A 20,778-nucleotide genomic window follows, 5' to 3' on the forward strand; every position below is an offset into this window, starting at 1 on the left:
GAATAGAGGCAGTTTTCTTAACGTAAAGAATATTTACAAATAACCTATGGCAAACATTACACTTAGTGGTAAAATATTAAAAGCACGTTGTTTCTTAAGATCAAGATCCATTATTCTATGCAATACTGCTTTTGATGGTTGATATCATACTGTATCCTATTTTTTCACATAGCATCATATCATGAGCATTTTCCATGTTCACTTACAAAGTTTTTGCAGAACACAATTGTTAATATCTAACCTACAGTTAATGCTACCCCAGTAGCTGACTATTTAGTGCTCTAAATTCTTCTGCATCATAAAAAATGATGCAGTGAATATTTTTTGTGTATACATTTTTGTATCTTTAAAGATTTCTTTTTGATATATTTCCAGCAGCTGAATTACTGAACCAAAAGGTATGAACTCTTTCAAGCACTGGATACATATTATTATATACTTAAAACCAGCCCTTTCAAATGAAGCATCCATGTGTCTTCGGAGGGTGATTGTATCTCACTGCTCAACTTAGCTCAGAGCATTTTCAGCTCCTGATGGCTTAAAGAAAACACACCGGGAACTTGGGGTTTAGTTGTGTCCCCTGTGAGCCTTAAAAAATGAACAAAGTACCCTTTTATTTCTTTCCCTGTGTGTACATAGCTGGGAGGGGGCTAGCTATGGAATTAGGCTGTTTGCAGAGCCCTTTAACAACCAGTTTGGCAGTGCTTGGAAACCTGTGGGAAGTGGGGGAGGGAGCTTATGAAGGGGGAGGGGAGGATAGTGACCTACCGTCTGCGGAGTGGAGTGGGGCCCCTCTGACCAGGGCCTTCTGACCCAGACATCTGAGCTGCTTTAGAACCTGTTAGTCTAGGCCTGGTCCAGGGGACAGGAGCCGTGGGCCCTCCCATCCCATCCCTGCGCTGTGTAAGTCTCTTGATTTGTTTGTCTTAAAATTAGTGGAGAAATGAGAGAAGAGCAGCTGTCTTTGAAATCTTAGCTTTTAACTGGACTGAGTTTGAATTCTCAACCATTAGAGAGACCTTGGTGCAGAAATTCCCAAACGTGTTGTGTCAGAGGCTGTGAGGTGTAGGACACAGTTTGGGGACTTTCCCCCTCTGCCTTCCTCTTTCTAAGCACTTCCTGTTTTATGAATATTGCTGTCAGAGCATATTAGTTACGTCTTTTGTCTCTCAGCAAGACTTAAGGAGAAGGAAATCACTTCTCCATATGAGTTAAAGGGTATACTAATGGGAATTAACTCTGTGGTTTCTCAGGGCTATTTTAATTTATAATTACAGCTGAATGATGGGGATATTAGTCGGGGGTAGGGGTTGCTCATAGTCCTTATTAATGTAGAATATTAAGTTTGGAAGCTCTGAGAGAGCATCTCATTCACCCCGACTCGTCTTTTGTTCCAAAGATGAGGCAGCCCGAGCACAGGGGAGTGAAGAGATTTACCTGACACTGTTTAGTCAGAGGGCGGACTGGGCTGCAACTCTGGCCTCTTGACATCCAGTCAGACATTTTCCCATTGTTCCTTGATGCCTTACTGCATCCCATGAAACAGTTACTCCTTTTCCAACAGCAGGGTGAGTTTATGCATTGTTCTAATTTCTGGCTATAGCCTTCCTCCCTGTTGTTAGCAATTTGGAAAGCACATGAACCCCTCAGATAGTTTTCACAATGATTTCTGGCTCGAAAATTTGGCCTTGGTGTTTCTGAGCTTGGTCCAAATAGCTCACTCAAATTTCATTGCAAAGAAACCTCCCACCATTTGATTCTCAAAGAACTGACACTTTGCTTGGATCCCCTCCAGTCTGTATACTCCAAAGTCTCCTGGCTGGAGGGACAAGGTAGGTATATTTTGAATAAGTAGTGTTTCATTTAGTCATCTCTTCTCCTTCTTCTGTCTCTTCCCCTTCACTAACCCATAGTGGAGTTGGATTGAGTGGTGGAGGTGAGAAGAATTAACCTTGTATATTATGAGTAACACAACTCTAGGTTTTTTCCATAGGGAAGGAGTATCAGGGAGGAAACACAGCTGGACAGAGTGTAGCCCTGGGACTGGGACAGTGGATTTGGAGTCAGAAGACATGAATTTGCAACCTACTATTTCCTATTAGCCTCTTTGAACTCATGCTTAATGATGCATGACTTATAGGACTATTGTAAGGATCATTTTTTAAAAAATACAAGATAGAAATGGAAATATTGTATGAACCATAAAATGATTTACAAATAATATATTATTTTTAAGAAAGAAAGAATATAAAGGAGTGGGAGTGGGAGTGTTGGTTTTTATGGAAGAGGGGTGCCAGAGAAGAATTGGCTGTGGTAGTAGCAGTCACAGTAGGTGAAGAGGTGGAGATAGCGTGTAGTAACAAATCCCTGTACTTAAAAAAAAAATGTGTGTGTGTGTGTATAGATATACACATACATACGCATATATGAATATATTCCCCCTTCCCCAAAGTTCTCTTTTAAGATTCTCCTATTCTTCCTTTTCCTTTGTTAGAACTCTGATTTCCATATATGCACTTGAATAGTTTGTCTTTTATTAAGCCATTTAAGTGGCTTGAGCAGATTTGTAGTGTTCCATAAAACTCATGTTAAAGCAGTGATATATAGATTTGCCTCACATGTAAAAACAGTTAAGAGAATTCTAAAGAAGAAAAGATTTCAGGGTTTGCTCTGCTTAAATACACCTTCAAGGTGTGTGAGGGAATCCTTTACTACCAGAACAAAGGACTTGAATGCAGCATATCCCTAGGGAAAGCCCAAGTAAATATGGAGTCATATTTTGAAACTCAGAGGACCAGCTAAAAAACCTGGCCCAAGGTCCCCCAGTGAGTCAATTGTTAGAGATGAAACCAAAAAAGAGAGCTCATGACTGCCCAGTGGGCTCTCTTTACTCTGCTTTGCTGACATACTTCATCAGTCAGAACTCTTTGGTTGCAAGTGACAGTAAACCCAACTCAATATGGCTTAAACAAAACTAAACAAAGCAAGGAAGGGAATGTACTGGCTCATTTAAAAAGTACAGGGGGCTTCCCTGGTGGCACAGTGGTTGAGAGTCTGCCTGCCGATGCAGGGGACACGAGTTTGTGCCCCGGTCCGGGAAGATCCCACATGCCACTGAGCGGCTGGGCCCGTGAGCCATGGCCGCTGAGCCTGCGCGTCCGGAGCCTGTGCTCTGCGACGGGAGAAGCCACAACAGTGAGAGGCCCACGTACTGCAAAAAAAAATAAAAATAAGAAGTACAGGGAGAGATCTGGCTTCGGTTGTGCCTTAAATGATACCAGTAGGACCAAGTTTATCTTCATTCCTCTGGGTTGAATCCAGTCTCACATAGATTTTTTTCTTCTCTTGTAGTAACAAAATGGCTGCCAGGAGTTCTAGGTTTCTAGGCTTCACAGCCTCACAACCTTGAGTCCAACAGAAAAGAAAGTTTTTTTTTCTCCAACAGTTCAGACAGACATCCATGCCTGACTCTCAGTGGTCCGAATTAGGTGGGCCGTGTGCCCCATCTGCACTAGTATGGCCTGGTGGAGGCAGTGCTCAGCTTTGTCAGACCTAAACCATGTCCCCACCTGAATTGTGATGGAGCTGACACCAGCTAAGTCTCATGGAAAGAAAGTGGGAGAAGGTGTTTCCTAGATGAAAACCAGAGGAAGCAGGGGGACAACCAGTAGATGGCTGCCACTGTGTGTTTTTTCTTAGGGGACTTTAGTTAAAATGAGTGGGTGTTGCTGTGAAGGATTTCTCTTTCCTTTGTGGAGTTTTAAATGCATTGACAAATGCTAATTAATCAAAATCGTTCCTGCTTTTCTTAGTGAAAAGTGTCCTCGAATTTCTAATATTTTCTTTCTTCATGGTGTCCTGCCGCCACAGGTTTATATCTGGTCTGTAGTTTGACACTGGCAACTTTGGTCATGTATCTATAGAAAAAAGTGACAAAAATAAAGAAATGTGGAATGATTATAAAAGTTACTAATCGCTTATAAAATGGGCTTAGGGGGGCTTTCCTGGTGGCGCAGTGGTTGGGAGTCCTCCTGCCAATGCAGGGGACAAGGGTTCAGGCCCTGGTCCGGGAAGATCCCACATGCTGTGGAGCGGCTAGGCCCGTGCACCACAGCTGCTGAGCCTGTGCTCTGGAGCCCGCGAGCCACGGCTGCTGGGGCCCACGCGCCTGGAGCCCGTGCTCCACGGCGGGAGAGGCCACCATAGTGAGGGACCCAGGCACCGCGGCAAGGAGTGGACCCCGCTCTCTGCAACTAGAAGAAAGCCCATGCGCAGCAACGAGGACCCAACACAGTCAAAAATAAATAAATAAAATAAATAAATTTTTTAAAAATGGGCTTAGGAACATTTCAACTTTTTAGATATTTTTAGTTCATCTGATGAATCCTCTGCATACTTGCTTGGCTTCTTTTATTTCTTGTTGCTGCTTTAGAGTTTATGGAGTTTGGAGGTTTTGAGAAGAGCTGATTACAATTTCTTTTTCAAATCACATATGTATTCTGTAGAAGTATGTTTATTGATATGGCTAGAATGTCACAATATATTAGTAAGTTATGTGAAAAAAAAAGGCTTCAAATTAATAGGATCTAGTTTGTTTAAATACCACAGTATCCATGGTAGTTGTCTTTGGGTGGTAAGTGATATCACTATATAAGGTTTTTTTTTTAGCTTTTCTGCATGTTTCAATTCTAAAAATGGATAAAAAGAAATTGTTAAAGATAAATAAAATACATACATATAGCATTTCCTATAACTTTACCATCCACGAAAAAAGTTCCTATTAACCTTGTTCTGAAGGCAGAATTTGAAACTAGTCTTAATAATGAGTTGTTTCTCTACCCGATGTTCCTAGTCACTGTCAGTTATTAATTTTTTACAAGGATTGGGGATCTGTATGTTCTATAAAGAGTTCCAAATGTAACATATATTAAATAGCAAATATTAAATCAATGAAAGTATATTTTAGTGGATATTTTCACCCATTATGTTCACACAAATGGGATCATGAAACACTCAAAAGATCCCTGCTTTGGTACTGCTGAGCCTGGGGTTCCTGCCAGCTTTCTCGAATAGCTAGCTAGCAGTGCTATCTTGCAAGTTACACCTACTTTCTGGGCCTCAGTTTCCTTCTGGCTACACCATGTGAGGTTTGTCTGAGCTCGTTTCTAAGGTCCCTTTCAGTTGCTTCCCCTTAGTGAGTGCTGGGCCGCTGGTTCATCTAAATCTGGTTGTGGCTGAGATTGGCTTTATTGCACAGCTGTCTCTTCCCCTGCCTCAGCCCTACTGACTCCATCCATTACCTCCACCTCCAGTATCTCTCAATTTTGAAATCATTTGCTGTGATCCTGGAGGCCAGAATGGGCACTTCCTTCCTTCAGTCTCAGACTGGAGGGAATCCAGGAAATGGGGCATAGAACGAGGAAGTCACTGATGTTTACCAAGGGCCTGTAGTGTGTGCACAGCTCAGGTCTGGCACTCAGGGGTGGCTTACTGTCTGCCCTTCAGCAGCAAACAGATGCCAGGGGGGGTAAGACATGCCAGTGATTAACCAAAATAGGGGGCACACAGCCTGGAGACCATAGAGTTCAATTACTTATACCTTTGTGTTCTAGTTCAACCATTTAAACTGAGTCCCCTCTTCTTAAAAACACCTACCCAGAAGAGTTTGTAATCCAAAGGTACGATTTCAAGTCCCACTGCTGCTTTTTCCTAGCAGCATGGGTGAGTCACAGACTCTAACATCCTCTTCTCTCCTTTCATCTGGTTAAAAGGAAGGGCCAAATGAGAGTCAGGTATGTGCTTATGTTATGTTAACTATACACAAAAGCACCTTATTCTTTCATCTTCTGATTCCACTAACCTTCTTCCTTGGATTGAGAATGAACAGAGAGGGCAAAATAAAGAATGACACATGAGAAGCAACCTAAGTGTCCATCGACAGATGATTGGATAAAGAAGATGTGGCACATATATACAATGGAATATTACTCAGCCATAAAAAGAAACAAAATTGAGTTATTTGTAGTAAGGTGAATGGACCTAGAGTCTGTCATACAGAGTGAAGTCAGAAAGAGAAAAACAAATACTATATGCTAACACATATATATGGAATCTAAAAAAATAATGGTTCTGAAGAACCTAGGGGCAGGACAGGAATAAAGATGCAGACGTAGAGAATGGACTTGAGGACACAGGGAGGGGGAAGGGTAAGCTGGGACAAAGTGAGAGAGTAACAGTGACATATATACACTACCAAATGTAAAATAGACAGCTAGCGGGAAGCACCCGCATAGCACAGGGAGATCAGCTGGTGCTTTGTGACCACCTAGAGGGGTGAGATAGGGAGGCTGGGAGGGAGACACGAGAGGGAGGGGATATGGGGATATATGTATACATATAGCTGATTCACTTTGTTGTACAGCAGAAACTAACATAACATTGTAAAACAATTATACTCCAATAAAGATGTTAAAAAAAAGAATGACACATGAAACCATAAGATCAAGTTAGTAAGGAAAAGTTAGCATGACTGCAGACAGTTCTCCTTAATTCTGTGTAACCTAAAATATTTCTTTTTTTGTAAAATATTTCTAATATAAATCATGAATATACTTTTGTAGGAAATAGTTATTACTGATATTACTGAAAATTATTTCCAGTTCTTGAAAAGTATTCTTATTAAAAACATGTCTTCAAAATCGAATACATGAATATATGTATAAATAAATGCATAAAAAAGACTGGAATGATTCACACCAAGCAAAAGTGGTCATTCCAGGAGAGAGACATGAAATGAGGGAGGAGGGGATTTTCAATGAAAAAATTTTTTTCGAGTTTCAGTATTGAGTTTTTTAAAACTGAGCATATCTAACTGTATAACTAAAATACTTTTTGAAAGAAATCCTTGTAGTATGGAGTACTGGGTGGGGAGGGGGCAGGGAGGGTTGTCTCCGTAATCACCTGTTTTCTATCTTATTTTACAGTTGGTTCCGTGAGTGATTGTATCTTGGCGTGAAGGGACTCACCCTTAGCCCGAGGGAGTGGGAGAAGCAGCCAGATTTAGCCAGGTGGGGGTGGAGTAAGAAGAAGGGGGGGGTCAGGTCTCCTGGAGCCCGAGAAAAGGTAGGATAGGTTACAGTTAGGGGAGGGAGGAAGAATGAGGCGTAGGGAGCCCAGGAGAAGCTCTGGCAAAAGCTTTAGGAACCTGCACCAATTGTGGTTCCATTAATGAATAGGCACAGCTCTGATCATTTATTGTTTTCAGTACTGACTCCATCCTGGAGTGCCTTTACAAAAGTCTAGATTGCTTTAATAGGACAGATGACAAATTGTTTCCCACCTGTGGATTTTCCTTCATGTCAGCCTTGCTTGGTTTTGCCTGGCTTTATTCTGTGACCAGAAAAGAAGATGGAATTCTGAAAAGTTGTTTTAGCCAAATCCTGTGAACAAAGGGAGCCTTGTTCGGGGTTATGCACACCAGCTTTTGGAGGAGTCTAATTCATCAGCTGGCATCTCTACTTTTCAAGTCCTTGCTCTGGTGTTTCTCTGTCCGTGGAGGGGCAAGCCTTCTGGAGGAGCAGGCCTGCTGCTTGTTCACCCGGCTCTGGTTACAGGGGGCAGAGGCAGGCCCTAGGGGCCCTAAATGGACACCCATAGTGAGTCCAAGAGAGGGAGTCAGGCTTTGTTACTGTGTTTGCCTGGCCCATGGCTACATGGATGCCATTATAATTTCTAAGATTTCCCTGGATTGATCAGGTATGCAGTCCACCAGACTGGTGCTGACACAAAAGGCGGAAACTGGGAATGACAGTCACCCTCCTGTTACTCTCCTCCCCGCCTGCAACTGAGATTTCCTGAAAAGCTACCAACACTGACTGGTTTGAGTCCTGGCTGAGTGTGGGCGAAGCCTGGAGCACATAAACCAGTTCTGAAACTTGTTCTCCATTGGTGGATTGATTTTTTCCCCCCAGGACAGCGGTAACTTTGAGCCCCGTAAGGTGCTATTAGAAAAAGCTCCTGTTGTGGTACGTTAAGTGACCTTCTATCCAGTGGGAAGACTTGTGGGGAATTTCTTGGAGCCTGGGGCATTCCAGCTCCCCACGTGGAGAAGGTGTGAGGCCTGCATGCCGCCCGCTAAGGCCCGGGGACTAACGGCGGCGTTAGGAGGCCAGCGTGAGCGTGTGGCTTCCGCCTTCTTCATTTTTTTTTTTTTTTTTTTTTTTTTTTTTTTGCGGTACGCAGGCCTCTCACTGTTGTGGCCTCTCCCGTTGTGGAGCACAGGCTCCGGACGCGCAGGCTCAGCGGCCGTGGCTCACAGGCCCAGCCGCTCCGCGGCATGTGGGATCCTCACGGACCGGGGTACGAACCCGTATCCCCTGAATCGGCAGGCGGACTCTCAACCACTGCGCCACCAGGGAAGCCCCGCTTTCTTCATTTTTGTCTCCTTTCGTTTCCCTTGACAGAGCAATTTGGTTTTGATGCTGTGCCAGAAATCTTCTGACAATGAGTTACTGGAACTTGGAGAAAAGGAACTGTGTGCAGTACCGCAGGCATTTTCTGGTGGACAACAGTCTGTTTCACGGTGAGTTGCCTTTTCTACTCCTGTAGGCGGATCTTTTGTTTCTGAGAGCACTTTTATTCCAGCACTCTGGATGCATATGTGGTATGATTGTTGGGTTGAACCAAGAGCCTGAGTTAACATGTTGATGAAAAATTACCCAAGAATCCCCACTGGACTCATTCTGCAGAGTTGCAAGCTGTGTGCCGCCCCTCAGCAACCATAACAGCATCTTTACTTTCTGCCTCTCAGGTTAGTTTATGTCAGTGCCTTTCCTCTTCTACACTGTCAACTCCAGTAATATCCCTTTCCGATGTTTGAAATTGGGGGAGCTAGACCCATAGGTAGTGCTCGGTTAACATCGGTGGATCATCAATCAGGGCTTATAACCAGCATGGTGTGTGCCTTCTATTAGGCTCCATATAAAAACAAAGCAGGTGAGGGCACTTAACCATAACTATCAGGGTGGATGACTGCAGCTGTAAATCAGAGAATAATCAACATTAGTCATTTTCATGGCAAACTAAGATGAATTGCCTTTACCCTGCTGGCATATTTGTTTTGTGATATACAGCCAGGGATAAGCTCTGTCAATCCTGATATCAGGATGCCCTTGAGTGAAATTTACTTAAGAGTCAGAGATTCATGTGTTGGTAGAATTTTTTGGAGTAATCTCCATTAAGAGCTGGTGGAATTGTAGAGGGAAGAGAGAGATTTCATGAGAAGTGGAGTGCTGCTGAACAGAATCCTTGATCTAAGCTGCCTTCAACTTTCTAAGTTTGGTTTTTCTTCCCCAATTTAGTACAGACTTACTGTTTTTTTTTTTTTTTTGCTTTAGATTAAGTTTAAAATAACAAACTTAACCCTACTTACTTTGTTAAAGCACATTTTACAATGTTTTTTCACGTTCATTATGCCACCTCACTATCGGACTTTACTCTGTAGAGGATGCCTTCATTTACAGGTCAAGAAAGGGAAGCAGAGATGAAATGACCAGCCCAAGTTGGCATAGCCAGTTATTAACAAGGTCAGATCTAAAATTCTAGCCTCTACCCTTCCAGGCTGGCTCTCTTGGCATTGCAGTGGCGACAGACTCTTAGCAAAGGAGACTAAGGTATGGTGACTTAACACGCTGGCACTGAGTTCTGCTTTGTTTTAATGTGAACCTCATCTAAGGACCCTGTTCGTTGCTTCATCTCTCACACAGTGTTTGCTGTGTGGTGCTTTCTGTTACAAATTTACTTGTATTAAAAAAAAAAAGAATAAATATGATAAAGAAACACAGGAGTTAGAAAAATTAGCTTTATTTTTTCCAAGTTTTGTGCCAATTTTGAAAAAGTTCAGATTTTATTCATTCATTATTTTAGAATACCTTTGTCCAGGGATCTCAAAGCCTATAACAACTTAAAAACAATTTCCTATGTATTGTTACAGCTGTGTTACCACTTAGTGAATTACTGTATTGCTGATAGTTTTGCTGAGGGCTTGAGGAACATGATCCTATTGAATCCTTTCAACACCTTTGCGATAGTTATTATTCATCCCATTTTATGGATGGGGAAACAGAGGTTTGGGGAGGTTGTTGAAGTGGTGATCTAAAATCAAACTCATATCTGCTTAACTCCAAAACCCCACTATTTTTTTCCAGGCTGCAACTCCATTTTAATAGAAAAATTAACACTCTGAGAAGTTTAAGTTCTATTCAACAGTATTCGCTCTGCTATTAACTAGCCATGTCTGATCTTGACCACGTTATATAATCCTTCAGGATCTCAGTTTTCTCCTCGGTGAAATGAGTGTGCTGGTCTCGATGATTTTTTAGATTCTTCCTAGTTCTAGTCCCTGAGATTCCACTGAAGTATTTCTGAGAATTACAGTTGCTGTATGATTTCGTGAGCTATCTTGTCTCTGAACATGAGATTCACAAGAGGGCAGTAGAATACTTAAAATATGAATTGGTTACTTACGTTGAAGAATTGCTCATTTGAGAAGATTTAGAGAAATCAAATCTTCCCAAGATTAAAAGGACTAAAGCCAGTTAGAATTATGATTCTGTTCGTTTATAATAAAGCAGTAGCTTTAAGTATTTTTGATAGTTAAAATATCATTTTGGATCTCTATGCCAAAGGATATGTAATTCAGGAAAGAATGATGCCTCTGCTCTTCCACTGTATTTACTTCTGCAGAAAAGTAATGTCTGTGAAGACAGGAATTTATTTAACTTTATGGAGGATTGTGAGGAGTCTTGGTATATTTTAAGCCAAGGGAGCACTAGTGATAACATCTTTGTAGATGATTTCTGAACATTTATGAGAAAAGATAGGGGACAGGACATGTTGAGTTAGAAAGGTCAGATTTCTTTTAGAGGGGCTTCTCCTGGTCTGCTGGTAACTCTCCTTACATAACCAAATCAAGCCAAACAAAAAGAAACAAAACCCCTTCCATTATAAACAGAAAAGAACCATTTCCTCTGCAAGATAATAGACTTTTAGAATATGCAGACTCAGATGTGCAAATTGTGCTAGCCAGACTTAGGCAGTATTCCCAGGAGAAAGGAACCACCTTAAAATGAGGACTAGGTGGGCAGTAGGGGGTCATTAAAAGTAAAAATAAAAATGTAATGTTTGTGTACTATTTCACAGTTCATAAAGCACATTCATAGCCTCCCTTTCTGAGTATAGAGGAGGTAGGTTCTCATTGGAAACAATGTAGAAAATTACCCACAATCTCACAACCCAAAGAGTAACACTAATTGTCTGTTTCTATCCGGTCTTTTATCTCCTCTCATCTTCGCAACAATCCTGATGTAGGAATGGAATACCTGGAAAAGGTAGGAAACGGTGGGTACTAGGCAACAGAAATGAGCTGGTTGAATTAACTTAATTCTGTGTCAGTGAGGAGAGGACCCCTGGTAGGTATTATGATGAGCTGTTTTTGTATTTCCCACTTGTCTGGCCTTTGCCCAGATTTTTAGGGAATCTTGAATCCAAAGGGATTTTGAGCCTATCCAAGAAGGCAATTGCCAGAGGTTTTCTCTAGTTGGCTTTTGTTTGAACATGTTTGATATAGAGAAAAAACTTGGGCAAAGAATAATTTGTGTAGTATGAACCTTGCTTTAATGGCTTATATTTTCATGAATTATTTTTATTTGAAAATTACCTGTACCCTCAGCTCTTTCTCTTGGCTGTTGTGAATTGCAGCATTTTTTTTCTGACCTGGGACACATATTCTTAAACCTGTTATCAGTGTATTTACAATTTATATATATCCAATTTCTAATGCACATAAGCTTTTTTCAAACATTTGATTTCCTACTTGGAGGTAACTTAATTTTTGTTTTCATGCATTGCTAGTTATAATTGTGATGTTGGAAAAATTGTGAGGTTGGAAAAAATTGTGATGCTGCTTTCCTGTAAGTTATATGGTATCACCCCTACTTACTATATTGAAATTTATTTCTGTTGCTCTCATGTTGTTATATGAATGTTTCTGAATGACCAAGGCAAATCTAGACTAGAAAGGTTTTGAATTGAATTACGAGTGTCTCTTACTATCTAGGGATAAAATTAAGGATAGTTCTGGTAGTAAATATTTATGTAGTATGTCTTTTTAAAAAGTGCCTTATATGTACTTTGACTTTGCCTCGCAACAAACTTCTAATCAAACTAATTAATTTAGTTTATTAAATAATTAGTTTTTAGCCAGCCTCCCCTTCCTGGCCAGAGGCCTAATTGGTGATGTAGTGCAGAAACTGGACTGCCAGTTTGTAAAGGAAAGTAGGCTTGAATTGGATCCCAGAGACTAGTTCTAGCTCCATTTTTATGACTCACTTGTGTAGCCTTTGTCACCTAGGTGACCCTCAGTTTCCCTATTCCTAAAATGAGGGTTTTTCCAGATTCCAAAGTTCCCTTCTAGCAGCAACGTTGTGGTCTCTGTGTAGTCAAACAGGATGTGTGGTGAACGGCAGTGTCCTACAGGCCAGAACATGGGAAGAGAGGGCTGACAAGATGGCAATGAAGAGGAGTAAGATTCTTGTTTGATTGTAAACTTTGTAGTTACATTTGCACTGGCAAAAAGCTGCATTTCCCTTTAGGTGTGTATGTGCGTGCGTGTGTGTGTGTCGTGTGTAGGGTTGTTCTTGAGTCCCTCCCAAACATGGAGAGACCAGTAGCTAGGACTGACAAGCTTTCAGGACAAACGTCATTATACTCAAAGAAGAAGAGTGGAGAAGTTCTCACTGGAATTCCATCCTCATTGTAAAAAAGAAGAATGCCAGATCTGGCCTGGTAAATATGAAAGGAGAAGGAATTTATGCATGAATTTCAGTTCTCATTCATTTAGGCCAGTTTATTAGCAAGGTATGACTTTGGCAGCCTGCCTGCTTTAGCGGTTTGGGGCATTACTAGATTTTTTATCAGAGTGTCATTTCTTTACTGAGTCAAAGCCTAGCTTTTCCAGCCAATGACTATATACATCCTCTTCTAGGTCCAGAAAAATACCAGCGTACAGAGAATTCCTACTAATGCAATGATAGTCAAGATATTGTGAACATCATTAAGATCAAAAGTATTATCTCTTAGAGGAACACTGCATGGAAAAAATTTCAGAGACAGTTGAGAGAAAGTATAAAAAAAAAAAAAAAAGATAGGCCTTAAAGGGAGAGAATGTACTTGAGTCATTTTAAATGATATAATAGAACTAATTCTGGAAGCAGCCTTGCCCAGAAGATTCCTCTTTAGCCCCACACTCAAGTCTCTCCCTCCCCCCTCCACAGCCACCAGGCAGAAAGCACAGAGGGCAAGTATACTTTCAGGTCTGTGATGTTCAGGGGCATCTCGCGAACATGCCAGAGGCAGTGCAGGCTCAGCAAAGGGAGCAAGGCCTGTCCCAGGTGTGGCATCTTGCAGGGGCCACCCTCCCTCTGGGTTGCTTTGGATGAGTTGTTCCTTTGGGACTAAGTTTCCATGTCAGCAAAATGCTTCAATTTAGGACAAATGACCTCTAAACGTCTTCCTAAGTGGTAAAATTTCAAGAAATTCTTGTTTCTCCACTTCCCCTCCTCAGGCCACTTTTAAACAGAGGCCAGCTGGGGAATTTGCAGTGAATTAACTGACCACATTGATTCATGTACTTCTTCCCTTGCCCGAGACAAATTAGAGCCAGCCATTTAGGCCTTACAAACGTAGATACTTATATCTAGTTAGAACACAAACTTTAACGTGAGCTAGTATGAAACAATCTTATTCTATAACTTTCTGGGAACATGTGTTCTTCCTTCATCCCTTGGAGACAGAGAAAATTGTCAAGGAAAGTCTCAGTGAAATGCTATTTATATCAAAATCCAAAGTTCATTTCCGTTTTTTTTCTTTCTTTTCTTGGTCTTTCTCCATGATGACCAAACTGGTTTATTGAACGTTCTCAACTTAGTGTAGCATATAAACAAAATTGTTTTATTTTTCACCAATTACTACTTTAAAAAATACTCTTTGCAACATCTTGGGCAGATTCTATTACTTTCTGGCTACTTTTGGTTACTGAGGGTCTAATCCAGTGTAAAAGGTTAATCTCAAACTCATCTAAATCCCATCTTCTCCCTTACCTGCAGCGTGGGCCTGACCTGTCTGTCAGGAGTTGGGAAGTCGGGGAGGGGGGGGGGCGTTCATTTGGCTCTGCTATAGTTCTTCTCCTTGAAGAGGAATTCAAGGCCTAGATCCTCAGATTTTGGTACAAGGAAGAGAGATGGGGGAAAGCAAAGGTCTTTGAGCTGCATCCCGGCCAGTTTGTATGTTAGTGGCAGTGAGATGATCAAGACTCTCTCTCCTGTTCCATCTTCTGTGGATGTTTGGTTTCACCCTGACCCCACTCTGTCACCAAGGACTCTGCAGAGAGGACCCGCTGACTCCCTTCAGCCCCACCTATTGTCCATTTCCTTTTTTTTTTTTTTTTTCTTCTTCCGTACGCGGGCCTCTCACTGTTGTGGCCCCTCCCGTTGCAGAGCACAGGCTCCGGACGCACAGGCTCAGCGGCCATGGCTCACGGGCCCAGCCGCTCCCCGGCATGTGGGATCTTCCCAGACCGGGGCACGAACCCGTGTCCCCTGCATCGGCAGGCGGGCTCTCAACCACTGCGCCACCAGGGAAGCCCCCCATTGTCCATTTCTTATTCCCTCTGGCTGAAGCCTGGCTGCCCTTGCCCTGAGGACTCTTGGGCAACTGCCTGGTCCCTGCCTTTTCTCTCATCTCCATGTTTCTGCACATGGAGTTCTGCAGGCTGCTGCAGGCTGTGGAGGATGGGCTGGTTATGAAGTTGCTCCTGTCCTCCTCCCAGACCTACTGATCTCAATCTCTCTGTTTCTTCTCACGCTGTTATGGGGGCTACTCCCACAAGACTTAGGAAGCCTCTGAATTATTCTTTTGTAGCTCTTCCCCTGCTTGTCTCTGGGAATGAGGGGCGCTCCGATTTTAATCCTCAGAGTACTGTTTGTGCCAATCCAGGTACCTAGACTGTACACATAAGAGGGACTCAGGTCATGTGATTTTGAATGGATGGAATCCTACCCTCTTTACCCCTGCCAGTTCTCCTTGGACCTCTCTAGAGCCGCTCCAGGCTGGTCCTTGTCCCTGAACATTTTGGATTAGAGAGACTTCCTTTCCCCAAAGGTACTAGTGTTCTTTATTGTGCTTGCTTCTTGCAAGGTTGTGTAGCTGGATTGATTAGAGCCAAGCAACGATCTAGATTTATAAAAATCCATGGTGAGATGTCTCGGCCTCTTTTCCCCATCGGGAATCTAATTTGATGGGATTTTGCTGACAAAAGAGAGCCCACTGTGTTCTCTCTTGTCATGCTTTCCGTGTTGAGGTCATTCACATTCTGTAATGATGGAGGGCATAAAAAGATCCCGGTGGAATGCGTAGCAAAATGGCAAATTGAAGATCTGGATACCTGGGAAGCCCAGATGGATGAGAAGTTAACAGTGGTCAGTCTTTGAAGCTTTAGCTTTAGTCGTTGTTTGAAACAAGACTGTTGTGTTAAGTGATGCCTTTGGCTGGCCTTTCCTGATAGACTCTCAAATTCTCTCAAACCTATGGCCATTGGGAGTCCAGTCAAGCAGAAGGGCCCTTGATTATTTTATTCCTTTATGCTTGGGAATACCAATGTTCTGGTTACTAAGTTAGAAGAAATATATCTAATAAACAGTCAATGTTTCCTTCAGATTTGCAGACTTCTCACGTTTTAAGTGGTTACTTAAGAGAATTATGTCCCCTTAGACCTGTGTTACAAATTTAAGCCTTTGTTCTTTAAGCTGTATTTTCATAATTATAATTAATTTTCCTCTGCTCTCTCATTTTCCCAGTTGTCTTTTCTACTCTGTGCCTAATGTATGCACAGAGATTGATGGGAGGATGAAATGTCTTTCCACGGGTAGATTCAGGGTTCTTCCAGAGCAGCATAATTATTTAATTTAGTTATACAAAAGATCCACATTTTTTTCTTGGACCACAGTAATAATTATTAGTGATTGTATTTGTAATCACAAAACCCTCTTTTCTCCCATCTATCAAAACAAAGATTAAAAATTCCAGTTTGGTCCTTTACACTGTGTAAATGATAAGTCATCCCAGTGGACCTGTGATAGTTTATATATTTTTAGGGCTCATTCCTTTCAGCAGGTATGTTTGGGGTTGTTACAGATGCAAACTGTTGGTTTCAAAGGGATAGTCAGATTTTTAAAAAATTTAAAGCCCATAACCTAGTGTGTTTTTCACCCATTCCAGCAGCTTCAACTCCCATCTATGTGCCGATAGCTCCCAACAGTGTATTCCTGGCTTAGCACCATACCCAGTTGTCCATCCTCCTACCTGACAGCTCCACTGATGCCTGCAGGTCCTCAGACTCAGCATGTCTGGAGCAGAATTCCCTCTTCCGCACCGGTACCAGGCTGCCTTGCCAGCCTTATCTCTTGCTTCCCCTCCCTCTTTGCACCACAGCTACACTGACCTTCCCGTTCCTTGCCCACAAAACTTACCCCTTCTTTGCTTAGCTGGCTGCTACCCCATCCTTCAGACCCCAGAATAAGGGTCTCCTCTGCAGAGAAGCTTACACTGACTTCCCAGACTGGGTCAGTTCCCTTTTTATGCTCTCCTATCACCCTGCATTGCTGCCTCATTGCATTATCACTGTTGTAATAAAACAATTAATTTTGTGATAACCAGTTTAATTTTTGTCTTCCTTGTACTTCTAAGTTCCAGGGGAGCAGAGACTGTTCTCACTCGTATCTCCAGTACATAGTAGAGTGCATTGCATATGCTCATCTTAATTACAGTGGAGATAAGAACCACCTACTGTTTCATTATTTTTGCACTCTCAAGTTTGGCCTTTAATCTTTTTTTCTTAAATTAATTTTTATTGGAGTATAGTTGATTTACAATGTTGTGTTAGTTTCTGCTGTACAGCAAAGTGAATCAGTTATACATATACATATATCCACTCTTTTTCAGATTCTTTTCCCATATAGGTCATTACACAATATTGAGTAGAGTTCCCTGTGCTATACAGTAAGCCCTTGTTGATTTTCTATTTAATATATAGTAGTGTATATATATCAATCCCAATCTCCCAATTTATCCCTCCCCCCAACCTTGATAACCATAAGTTTGTTTTCTACATCTGTGACTCTATTTCTGTTTTGTAAATAGGTTCATTTGTACCATGTTTTTAGATTCCACATATAAACTATATCATGATATTTGTCTTTCTCTGTCTGAATTCCTTCACTTAGAACGATAATCTCTAGGTCCATCCATTGCTGCAAATTACATTATTTCATTCTTTTCTATGGCTGAGTAATATTCCATTCTCTCTATATACCACATCTTCTTTATCCATTCCTCTATTGATAGACATTTAGGTTGCTTCCATGCCCTGGCTATTGTAAATAGTGCTGCAGTGAATATTGGGGTACATGTATCTTTTCAAATTATGCTTTTCTCTGGATATTTGCCCAGGAGTGGGATTGCTGGATCATATGGTAGCTCTATTTTTAGTTTTTTAAGGGACCTCCATACCGTTCTCCATAGTGGCTGTACCAATTTACATTCCCACCAACAGTGCAAGAGGTTTCCCTTTTCTCCACACCCTCTCCAGCATTTATTGTTTGTAGGATTTTTGACTTTGGCCATTCTGACTGGTGTGAGGTGACACCTCATTGTATTGCATTTCTCTGATAATCAGTGACGTTGAGCATCTTTTCATGTGCCTCTTGGCCTTTCATCTTTGTGCTGTGGAATGCATCAGTTCCTTGGCTGCAGACCCTCTTCTTCCCTTCACTCATGCTTTTGCCTTGGAGAACAAAAGAATACACCTAAACCATTGCTTCCTGAGATTGAGAAGGGAAAGCCCACTTTGCTGAGAATCCTAGTGTGCTTTAGAAAAGATGATTACAAATGTATAATGCCTCAAAGTGGAAAAGGACAAACCCATTTCTTTAAAAGAATTTCTTAGACTTTTTGAATTCATTTAATAATACTTTCCAGGGCTTCCCTGGTGGCGCAGTGGTTGAGAGTCCGCCTGCCGATGCAGGGGACACAGGTTCGTGCCCTGGTCCAGGAAGATCCCACGTGCCGCGGAGCGGCTGGGCCTGTGAGCCGTGGCCGCTGAGCCTGCGCGTCTGGAGCCTGTGCTCCACAACGGAAGAGGGCACAACAGTGAGAGGCCCGCGTATCGCAAAAATAAATAAATAAATAATACTTTCCAGAATTTCCATGTTGGTTATACATGGGTTTATTTTATTCAACTCTGAAAATGGAGGTTTTGCCTGTTAAAATAACCCTGTTAATAAAAGATGTTTAATTGCAGTATTTTGCATACTATTAAAATTCTCTGCTGCTTGAGTCTGAAAATCTTCAGGCACAGAAGTGAGTTGTCATCTGTAGGGTAATTCTTACCCCAGAGAGCAGAATAGACCTGCACCAAAACAAAAGCACCAGCTTTCTCAGTAAGAGAGGAGGAAAGGAGGCCTGGGGGTGCATGAAGAGAATAATCAAACAGCTTCTTTAAAAGTTAAGAAGATGCACTTTTATTTCAGATTTATAAACAAGAAAAATGGTGAGCATCTAAGCCTTTCATCTAAAAATCTCAAGCAACAGGAGAGTACATTTCTGACTTCTAGGTAACAAAGTTACCCCAAGAATAATACCTACTTGGGTAGAATAAATGTAGAATCTGTGAAAACATTTTTTGTCCAATTTTCTCTTGTCAGTATTCCTTTCTTGGTCAGCATATGTGACTGACATATAACAGTGATCTCAGAACTTCTTGTATTTAAATGTAGAAGGTGGTGACTTATTCCCAATTAAAAGGGAGAACAGTGCACACATTTATTGTTTAGCGTTCTATTTTATTCCTTGGCAACTTGAAATTGAATATCAATACATATCCACAAATGACCATTTTTTGAAATTATACCAGTGTCAGAATTTCAATACCTTTCAGCAGAGGCTTATCTCTAGAGGCTTGTATTAATTAACTCTTTTAGCCAGTGGTTCCCAGCCTTGGTTGCATGTTGGAATCACCTGGGGGTATTGAAAAAACTGTTGTGTGGGTCCCAGCCCAGAGGTTCTGATTAATTGGTCTGGGTTATGGCTAGGGCCTGGGGGAATTTTTAGAACTCTGCAGGTAATTCCAGTGGGCAACCAATTAGATTCTGGTGTGTTGAATAGTCGAGACTTAAGGTGGCAAATACATATTCTCTCAGCGGAACTATAGAATTCATGAATTTGATAATGGTTATTTTTCTGTGATGATAGACTATTTTATACTGAATCTTAAAGGCATGGGAAGGGGGGACATCTCATAAGAATATGGATGCAAGTATGTGTTTGAACATAGAAGCAGAAAATGTAGGAGTCATTTATGCTTGGCATTGTATGGATGCTGGTTTTCTATAACTTTTTTTTCACTTAATTTTTTTCTGATAGCAATACAAGTTCACCATTGAAAAGTTGGAGAGTATAGAAAAGACTAAAGAAATAGGAAGAAATAATCTATAATCTCAGTATGTGTTTTAAGTCTGTACTTTCTTAAAGTGATTTAAAAACCAAAGACTGGGCTTCCCTGGTGGGGCAGTGGTTGAGAGTCTGCCTGCCGAAGCAGGGAACACGGGTTCGTGCCCTAGTCCGGGAAGATCCCACATGCCGCGGAGCGGCTGGGCCCGTGAGCATGGCCACTGAGCCTGCGCGTCCGGAGCCTGTGCTCCGCAACGGGAGAGGCCACAAGAGTGAGAGGCCCGCGTACCGCAAAAAAAAAAAAACAAAAAAACCCCAAAGACTAAGTAGTGATTCTTTATTTTTAAAATAATTAATTAATTTATTTAGGCTGCATTGGGTCTTCGTTGCTGCGCGTGGGTTTTCTTTAGTTGCTATGATCGGGGGCTACTCTTCATTGTGGTGCGCGGACTTCTCATTGCGGTGACTTCTCTTGTTTCGGAGCTCGGGTTCTAGGCATGCCCGCTTCAGTAGTTGTGTCCCCCGGGCTCACTAGTTGTGGTGCACGGGTTTAGTTGCTCCGCGGCACGTGGGATCTTCCCAGACCAGGGATTGGACCCGTGTCCCCTGCACTGGCAGGAGGATTCTTAACCACTGCACCACCAGGGAAGTCCTAAGTAGTGATTCTTAACTCTAGTTATACATTAGCATCTGCTGGGGTGCTTAAAAAATACTGGTGGTTGGGTTCTACCCGATCCTACTTAAATCATCTCTAGGCGGGTGGGGGTGGGTGCCTGTGTGTTCATCCTTTTATTCCTTATATCTGTGTCTTTCTGTTTAACTTCAGGTGATTTTGATGCACTGTGAGCGGTGAGAATCACTGGGCTAAAATTGTTGACTTACTAAAATATTGATCTAATCAGTAAACTAAATCAAATTAATTTACTGATTTAGAACAGTATGTAATTATTTGCTAGTTTGAGCAAAAGTGATGTATGAAACTCTTGATTTTATGCAGAGGAGTGGGAGGGGCAAGTGATATGCTCACCTTCATATGGTCATTTTCTTCCAACAGATTTATTTCATATTCCTTTTAATATCATGCTTTCTTAGTGCCCTTTAAGTATGACTTGTCTTAACATTACAGCTGATATATTTGTTGCATGATACAAATATATATCTTTTAGGCTTAACTGACCTCACAGGGTTATCCATGGCCTCCTGAAATACTTTGGGAAG

General features: G+C 41.8%; 1 protein-coding gene across 1 annotated transcript in view; it reads left to right on the top strand.

The window, feature by feature from the left end:
- PLCH1 (phospholipase C eta 1) overlaps positions 1 to 20,778 on the top strand; it is a 237,608-nt gene that overhangs the window by 18,608 nt on the left and 198,222 nt on the right. The window contains exon 2 of the mRNA XM_082626141.1: positions 8,463 to 8,581. Within this exon, the coding sequence (XP_082482267.1) occupies positions 8,503 to 8,581 (79 nt within the window). The 5' untranslated portion in view covers positions 8,463 to 8,502. The remainder of the gene's footprint in view (positions 1 to 8,462; positions 8,582 to 20,778) is intronic.

Source organism: Mesoplodon mirus (assembly GCF_964341445.2).
Source record: "Mesoplodon mirus genome assembly, chromosome: 6".
In the NCBI taxonomy this organism is placed as follows: Eukaryota; Metazoa; Chordata; class Mammalia; order Artiodactyla; family Ziphiidae; genus Mesoplodon; species Mesoplodon mirus.